Here is an 8925-nt window from a genome sequence, read left to right as displayed (position 1 = left end):
ATTGTGAATATTTTTTGATTTTATTGTACCGACGGTACACGTGGGTATTTTAATTTTTCAGTTTTTCACTTGTATCCGTTTACAAACGTTAAGTACTCACGCGTGTTAAACTGTTTTTAGTAAAACTTAGACTCTATGATTACAATTGCTACGTGTTATGTGTTATGTGTTATGTGTTTTTTTTATTGTTAACGATTTCAAATGCATAATTAATTTTAAAAAAGTATATCCGGGTGCGCTATCATCGTCACTGTCGTCGTCGTTGTCGTCGTTGTTGCCGTCGTCGTGTCCGTCGTCGTTGCCGTCGTCGTATCCGTTGTCGTTGCCGTCGTTCTCGCTGTCGTCATATTCATTGATGTTGCTTGTGCCGCTGTATAAAATCCCTGCTTGTTTAAAAAATTCAGCTGTGGGATCTAATTTAAAGGCCCGACATTTTTTTTGAAACATGTGTTTGGCTAGGTAACCTGCGTAAAACTCTTTCTTTCTACAATATTGAGAAATAGAAGCTTTAGCGTGTCTCCATGAGCTTTCTATAGCATTGTAATGAACTCCTGTATCGGGATCCTTGAAATGCAGGCTGTGATTCTCCTTCAGATGAACATAGCCTTGGTTGTTTAAAGTGTTGTAAGCCTAAAATTAGGAGATTAGAAATTCATCTGTATTTACAAGTTCACTATGATAGAAATACCTTCCAACAGTCCGATATAATTGTAGTTCCAGGCTTTACCCAATCTTTAATTATTTTTAATAATGTGTCGGCGGTACGATTTTCAACAGGAATCATAAAACAGTTTCCTGTTTCCCTTTCATAGCCTCCAAACATCCACTGTCCCTCGACACGGTGGCCTCGATGGTGTTTACGTCTACCAAATTTGGACTCGTCAATTTCAACGGTATGTCCATGACCACCAATCATTACCTTCCTAACAATCATATAATCGTAAACGACTTCGCGACAAAAGGATGCCCAGTCCACGATTGTTTGATTCGCCAGCCTCAATTGTAGTTGGAGTACTGGGAATGAACAATTCATCACCCATAAATTTACGAAACCACAAATGTCCAACAACGACAGGTGCGACTTTCCAAAAAACGTGTTTTTTCTCAACGACATGCTATAAAGTGTATTATAATTATTTTGTATTTATTTTAATTTAGTTTAGTTTTAATATTAGTAATTATAATTTAGTAGTTTAATTTAGTTTTAATATTTACCTATAGTTACAACTTTTATTTTTCTTATTTTGTTTTTCCCTGCATTTCCATTTATATTTGTCGAGGGATGCTTCATCGCGTGTTAATTTCATTTTGTGACCTCTTACGCATTTTGGTTCAGTGTGTAATGCACCGAAACGTTGTAGCATTTCTATTAATCCTAATCCGTCATTGCGTATAGATAATTCTTTTAAGTCGTATAAATTTATGTATGGGATACTCATTATGACTAATAACTACAGTACTACAGTAAACTATTAAATTTATACAATTTATAAAGAACCACTATGGTACACAGAATGTACAACACTGTTCAGTCTTTAACCATCATTTAACTTTTGTAATCTTTTTTTTTTTTTTTTTTTATTAGCTATTAGTAAAAACTATTACAGCTCAACAGTTATTCTTTTGTAAATTTGTAATCTTATCTAAGTTGTTTTTGCTCAAAGCATATTATTATCCTTCTTAATAAATGTCGTTAAAATAAAATTAATACACGATGTTTTCCATTTCAAAGGTGTTGGCAGTAAATGTACCTACTTAAAAACATTATTTTTGAAATCTTAAATTTACCTTAGGTGGTTTTACACAACAAGTTGAGGGATATTTTCGATTTGCGGAGCGGAGCGACGGCGCCGAGGAGCGTAGCGACGAGTGCCGCTAGCGAGGCATCGTTGTACGATGTAAACGTAATTTTCTAAGTTAAATCCTTAGTTGTTTAAATCGTATAAAAAATTTTTGGAAAATTTTATATTACAATAATTGTAAAATTTTAGTTGTTTTTTTTTAAAAAAAGTGCAAAAAACTTTCCGCTCGCGGAGGGGGTCGAACCCCGTGTATGCAGGTAGTGTGAGCGCGTTGTTATCATTGCGCCATCGTTATAAGTAGTAACTGAGCAGCCTTGTATGTATTTAAGGGGTATTATATAATGTTAAAGCTTCAATTAGCTATAACTACCAAAATAACTTCATGCGCCAAATTCTGATTTCACCAACGTTTTTTTCAGCCAAAAAATGACTAAGTCCACCAAAAAAATTACAAAAAAACAGGGTGCCCGGTAAAGTAGAAATGTTCCACTACTGCTTCAACAGCAGCAGTCAAATTTGACTGAGAAAAATTTTTCCTTTTTTTTGGCATTTCTATAAATAACAATAATACATCATTATTTAAGTACAAGTAATATTTAATGACCAGTCAAGTTAAATTGTACTCAGGTTCTATACTTTTAAAATTAAGTGCCAATAAATAAATAAATACATTTTATGTCCATTTCAATAATTGGCACCCTATGCCAATAACAAAAAATTTAAATATGTACATATCAGTTATTGGCATACCAATTTTTCTCAAAAATAATAAAAATAAATTATTGAATATTTTATTGATTGATAGAAAATGTTCTTAAGAACTAAAATATACATTATGCTAGTACTTAGAGTAGTTATAACTTATTTAAGAGCTTATTTCCTAAGTATAGTCTACTAATAAAAACAGTAAATTCTTACCAAATATTCGAGATCTCTGAGACGACTGAAAACTTTGATAATAACTAAATTAATGATAAATTATTATCATCGGGAACACTGGATTACACGACATGATCAGTTTAGCCAGATAAATAAAAAAAAAAAATCATTTAAGAGTCAAAATGCTCACTAATTAAAAATAAAACACTTTCGTAGTGCCAATAACTATACCAGTGCCAATAACTGTACACTTTACCCTACATGAATAGTGAAATGGCCGTATTTTATAAAGTTATTTCAAGAAATACGAACAGCGACGTAGATACGATTTTTTTCTGGGAAGGGTTTTTAAATATATTTATATTTATTACAATCAAATGAAATATTATGACGGTCGACATATCGTAATATCGTATTATCGATGTTTTCGTCGATCTTACAATAATTGGTTTTCTTAAAATAAAACTTAGAAGTGTAAACACTCGGATAATATCTATAACTATATTAATATATATAGTAATAATAATATTATACATGTTAATTTGTTCTAGTATTATTTAAATACTTAATATATTCAACTTATTTACTAAGTATATTTAAAAAAATAATTAACAATTTATGTAGGTACAATTTTATTAACGGGTACTTTTACTGAGGACTTTTTTTTTCGTTTACCGAACAAACTTCCACAATCACTGAGCACAGCTAGAGTGACTTAACCGATTTTTTTAATAATCATACTATTTTTACACTATTGTGGTAGGTAATCATTATACTTTTTTTCCGAGCTTTTTTCAATATAAAAAACCTAAAAAACTTATTACAATTATCAATGATAAAAACAACCGGGAGAGTCGCTCTTGTTGTGCAGTAGGAGGTCGAGTGTACTCGTCTTTTCTATGTTAAGTGGGGTGCGTATGTTAAATTTTAAACGAGATCTTAAAGCAATATACTATATCATTTCTTCAATAAAACGATTTTGAGCGGAGTAACAGTAAACGTGTTTTTCCTCATACATTATTGGAAAAACTTCGGGAAAAACTTTGAACTGAGGTTTGAACTTTAGAAAAAAATGACCTCTTTAAAGTACCATTTCGAGATACATAGGGATCCAAATAGATGATAGATAAAATTTTCGGACCCAATCTACAACCCGAAAAAATGTTTCTAGACAAAATAAAATAATACACATTATTATTAAACTATAAAATCCTCCGTTCCACTTAGAATCTAAAAAGCTTTTAAAACATCCGCATAGGTATATGGAACTGATTGCAACTATAGATATTTACATAATTATGTTTCAATATTAAAAAAGTATAAATGCGAGTATAAATGTGATATTTGAGCAAGGGAGCATTTGTGCTTTCCTGAATATACTGAACACATTTTTTTTTAAGCCTACTAATATTAGTAATTATCATAAGATTTAGAAAACAATTTTTGAAAAAAATATCATTTTTTTTATTGTGTTTAAATATGTGGGGTGACTGTGATAAAAGTTTAAAATAACAGACTTCATCACATATTTATTTTTTGTTTTAATTTAATGTGCAAATAATATTTTTCCAAAAATAAGTTCAATTATTACCAATGATTACCATTGATTACCAATGATTACCATTGATTACCAATGATTACCATTGATTACCATTGATTACCAATGATTACCAGTGATTACCCATGATTACCAAGATTTTGTACACTGATTACCGCTAGTGGTTTACCCCTCGTAAATAACTTTCTGGTAATAATTAAATAGGTAATAAGTAAATCACATTTGTTTACATTTGGTTCACATTCAGTCTTAATATCTATTTTTTTTCAAATACATCAACTACACCTGGAAACACTGAAATAAGGTGTCTATTTTGAAGACAAAGTTCTGGAAATGGTAATTTGAACAATATGTGTGTTAAGTCAACTGTTGAAAATTGAAATATCATTTTCAATAGGTATAAACTCAGTGTTTTCCTCATTGTTCGCTTCAAAGCATTGCACTTCATATTCACTTTGACTAATAATACTAACTACTGTGGCAACATATTTATACTTGTTTTCTTTTTCCAATTGATTCAAATTCTATTAAAATATAATCACCAGTATTTAAATCTGGTTGATAGCTTGAAACCGATAGAATTTGATCTGAACTTAAAGGCTGAGCTAAAGGTTCTTCAAAAGTAACATTCATTTTTGAATCCCAACTTTTTTCTGATTCAGAGCTTTCAGTATCGATAGTGATTTTCTGTTTAATATTTTTGTTAGCTTTAATTTGTGCCCTTTCTATTTTTTTTCTCTCTAACTCTTTTTTTTTTCAAATGCTGCTAATTTCTTTTCTTCCTTTTTTCTCTCTTTTTCCTCTTTTTCTTTCAATTTTAATTTCATGGAATTCAACCCACTTGTCTGACGTTATTACGCTAGGTGTATATTCTTTTTTTCTGGTTGTTTTAGATAAGGGTTGTACTGGCCACTTTATAATATTATTAAAAACAGTAGTTAAGGATCGTTTGGTTGGAACTATAACTATAGACTCTGGAGTTGTATTCTCTGTAGGGATGATTGGGTTTTCTCCTGTTAGGTTGTCTTCTACATGACTACATGAGAGTGTATTCAACCACATTTCTGGATTTAGATTTAAATTTGATGTTGGTGTTAGTGTTATTATATCTGTGGTTATCTCATTCTCAGGGTTATTTACATCATCCATGATTTGTGACCACAATGTAAACAACAATGTTGCGTTTTCATTTCCATCCCATTCATATTGTCCTCTTCTAGTTCTCTTAAATTCATCTAACAGGTTAACATTAATTTTTTTAATTTTTGATTCAACATATTGTAGGTGATATTTCATATTATCATCATTAATTAAAGTGTCATGCTCTGGCACAGTTCTTATAATAATTTTGGAATAATCCATATTATCTGCATTGTAAGGATATATGCTAGTTGCACGAAATCCTGACTTGATATTACTAGCCATTTCTTTATCATATATAATTTGAGATAGAGCCGTTGGTACATCAAATTTAGATACTTCCTTTTCATTGTCAACACGCCACTGCTTCACTATTTTCTTCCATCTTGATTTGAGGGGGCCAAATACAGCAACATCAAGTGGTTTCAATATGTGTGTTGAGTTAGGATATAATGCAACTAATATCAAACCATTTTCACGACAAAATTTACTCAAGTGTAAACTGAGGTGTGACTTGTGACCATCCAAAAAAACAATTACTGGTCGAACAATATTTGATTCATTTATAAATGGTAAGAATATATTAGCCATATATTCAAAAAAAGTTTCCGAGGTCATCCACCCTGTCTCAGATTTTCCAATTCCCCAACCAGATAGTGCAGATTTAACTAGGGTTGCTGGAATCCTTTCATACTTGAATATTGTGAGAGGAGGTGCCCATTTTCCTAAGGCATTTGTACCAAAAAGTGTAGTCACATTTTCTTTATCTGAGTTTGTGTGTTCATCATACACATTTCCACCTCTCTCTCCAATAATTAATTCACCCTTTGGGGCTAAGTTAAAACAAGTCTCAACCATGGAGTGAAGATTGGATCAACAAATTTACTACTAGAGATTTTCACAAATTATTTAGAATGACACAAGATACATATGGAAATTTATTAACAGCATTAATTGTCAATTCTGAATTAATAAAACCATTCACAGGAGGAAATAAGCCTGTCTCATTTCATAAAAAAGTTCTTATAAGTCTCCGGTATTATGGTAGAGAAATGTCTATGCATGCCATTGTTAACCAGTTCAATACTGCAACTTCAACTGTTTATAATATTGTTCAAGAAGTCACTAATTGTCTTTGTAATAGTATGGCTAAAAAATTTATCACTTGGCCAAACATTAAAGAATGTACAATAATTGAAGAAGGATTTAGAGTGAGAGATAATATTCCTAGTAAGTTAAATAAATAAAAAATTGTATTATATTACATATTGTTGGCTTACTGCCAAAACTCATTAAACTCACTATTATACAGCAAAATGTTTTCACCTTTATTATTTGTACTTTTGTAGATGTCATTGGTGTGATTGATGGTTGTCATATTTCTGTAAAGTTCCATCTTCAGAACAAGACAGCTACACAAACAGAAAGATGACCAAAAGTATAATTATTCAAGCAATTTGTACATCCAACAAGATATTTACAAATATTTGTGTTGGGTATCCAGGTCGTGTTCATGATGCTCGGGTGTTTAAAAATTCTGAAATATTCAGTACTATGCAAAATGAAGGGCCAAGCTCTTTATTCTATGACAAATATTATTTATTGGGTGACTCAGCTTATCCAAACTTATCATGGCTTATAACCCCATATAAAAATTATGGAAATCTATCAGCAAGAAAAAAGAAATGGAACTATTTTCATTCTCAAACAAGAGTCAACATTGAATTAAGTTTTGGATTACTTAAAGGAAGATGGCGTAGATTATTATACCTGAATGTCACAAATATTTCAAGAGCTCCTTACATAATCCTTGCATGTTGTGTATTACATAACTTTTGTTTGGTGAATGCTGATGAATTAGATGAGATTGTTAATGATGTCCAGCTAGATAACACTTCTCAAACTGATATACAAAATGCAATGTATGGAACTGAATCTGGCAATGCAAAAAGAGATGAACTATTAAACATTCTAGTTCCCTAGTGTAGGGATATTTAGTTTATAACAGTTTCCTTTTATTTATATATTAATTAAAATTTAACACTTTCTAACAAATTAACAAAACATAAAAACATCCTAACATTAAAAGTTCCACTTGACTTAGAGTAAACTATTTCGCAAATTTATAATCTAAAAAATGTAAAACAAAAAAAAATAATACAGTAACTTTGATATCACTCCCTTAGAGATCATTAAAAAAAAAGAATAAAATGACATATTTCATTAATCAGAATCAGATCTTCTACGTTTCTTCCTAGTGGTATTTTCTACTAGCTTAGCAAATATATTTCACATTTCTTGTCTTTGATTATTTTGTGTAATCATATTTTCTTTGATACGTTCATAATGTTTTTCCTGCATGTCGAGGACTTCTTTACGCTGTTTGGTCATGTGTTCCAATATATCGGATGGACTCACTTTAGATTTTGGTTTAAGACTAGTTTTGGGGTTTTTATGCATACCTTTTGTTGTAATTGGATTAGCTATTTCAAAGTTTACTATATTAGCTTGTGAAGTACTTTCTAAAGTATTATTCAATGGAGTTATTATTGTACTAGTTGCTTTAAGAGTGTCTAGCAATGTGGGTGGGGAGACCTTATGTTTATCTTTGATGGCATGCATAACATCATAATACATTGGCTTCTTTTTTGCAGCTTCTCCTGTTTTATTTGCATTATCTTTAAAAGCAATGTATTTATTTTCCAAATCCTCCACTTCTGATCGCATTTTTTACCACTTTCCTTTTCATTTGCAGCTACTTTGTAACCCAGGTTATGTAGTTCAATACTGATGTCTTGCCAAACTTTATACTTTGGTGTTCTTTTATCTTTTAATTTTTTTTGGTAAAGCTCAGAAGTCACTATTTCAATAAACTTTTCAGTAGCTTCGTTGTCTCGTGGTGTTGAACGGTATGATGACCAAATAAAGTCTAAAAAAAAAAACTTTCTAAATTAAATAAAAAAAACAATAAAATACTACAGTTCAATATAATATAGTAGACAGTAGTAATAAGTAATATCTATCAATTAGGGAACAGAAATATTTTGGTTAAAAATGTATTATTATCTGTTATTAAGTTTTCCACGAAATAATAAAGGCCACGGATCCTTTTAATTTCTGTTTAATAGTCACAGTGATTTAAACTTTAAATGATCATCTCACATCTAATACATTATTTAACAAATCTAACTAATATTGTTGAGTGCCACTATTTGTAAAATTACAGCAAACACAGGAAGAGCGTACATTTCTATACAATATTTAAGGTCTGTATAATACACATCAAATACCTTGATTTTTTTTATTACACAAAAAAGGAATCTAGACATACAGCCAGAAATACTGTATCTTGCTATTTACCTGTATCAACTTGAGTGTTGCAATCATCATCATTATCGTCACGACTGGTGTTAAGGTTCCCACTGGTGTTCCTAAAATTATTAAAAAAAAACCATTTATTAAAAAACTTATATTTAAGAAGTTCCACCTTTTATTCAATATTATGATTTATGTCTAGGGCTTGGAATTATATGTACTAAAAATGTA

General features: G+C 30.5%; 4 protein-coding genes across 4 annotated transcripts; 2 read left to right on the top strand and 2 right to left on the bottom strand.

Moving 5' to 3' along the window:
• Window positions 1-335: 335 nt before the first annotated feature.
• On the bottom strand, window positions 336-1161 carry LOC111042835. Its single transcript, XM_022327534.1, has one exon. It carries the CDS (start codon window positions 1112-1114, stop codon window positions 674-676), a length of 441 nt encoding a protein of 146 aa, XP_022183226.1. The 5' UTR covers window positions 1115-1161; the 3' UTR covers window positions 336-673.
• Window positions 1162-4995: 3834 nt separating this feature from the next.
• LOC111042834 lies at window positions 4996-6237 on the bottom strand. Its single transcript, XM_022327532.1, has one exon. The coding sequence runs from the start codon at window positions 6235-6237 to the stop codon at window positions 4996-4998; it is 1242 nt and encodes a 413-aa protein (XP_022183224.1).
• Window positions 6238-6293: 56 nt separating this feature from the next.
• On the top strand, window positions 6294-6811 carry LOC111042833. Its single transcript, XM_022327531.1, has 2 exons — window positions 6294-6609; window positions 6729-6811. The coding sequence occupies exons 1-2, from the start codon at window positions 6294-6296 to the stop codon at window positions 6809-6811; spliced, it is 399 nt and encodes a 132-aa protein (XP_022183223.1).
• Window positions 6808-7362, top strand: LOC111042832 (protein ALP1-like). The gene has a single exon (XM_022327530.1). It carries the CDS (start codon window positions 6808-6810, stop codon window positions 7360-7362), a length of 555 nt encoding a protein of 184 aa, XP_022183222.1.
• The last annotated feature ends 1563 nt before the right edge of the window (window positions 7363-8925 follow it).

Source organism: Myzus persicae, unplaced genomic scaffold, assembly GCF_001856785.1.
Source record: "Myzus persicae strain clone G006 unplaced genomic scaffold, MPER_G0061.0, whole genome shotgun sequence".
Lineage (NCBI taxonomy): Eukaryota > Metazoa > Arthropoda > Insecta > Hemiptera > Aphididae > Myzus > Myzus persicae.
The sequence above is the reverse complement of the archived record's forward strand: the minus strand, read 5'-3'. Positions and strand labels throughout refer to the sequence as shown.

Coding starts and splice junctions, on each gene's coding strand:
- LOC111042835 (XM_022327534.1), bottom strand. CDS start 1,114: ATGTCGTTGAGAAAAAACACGTTTTTTGGAAAGTCGCACCTGTCGTTG.
- LOC111042834 (XM_022327532.1), bottom strand. CDS start 6,237: ATGGTTGAGACTTGTTTTAACTTAGCCCCAAAGGGTGAATTAATTATT.
- LOC111042833 (XM_022327531.1), top strand. CDS start 6,294: ATGACACAAGATACATATGGAAATTTATTAACAGCATTAATTGTCAAT. Junction 6,610..6,728: donor AGTGAGAGATAATATTCCTA/GTAAGTTAAATA, acceptor GTACTTTTGTAG/ATGTCATTGGTGTGATTGAT.
- LOC111042832 (XM_022327530.1), top strand. CDS start 6,808: ATGACCAAAAGTATAATTATTCAAGCAATTTGTACATCCAACAAGATA.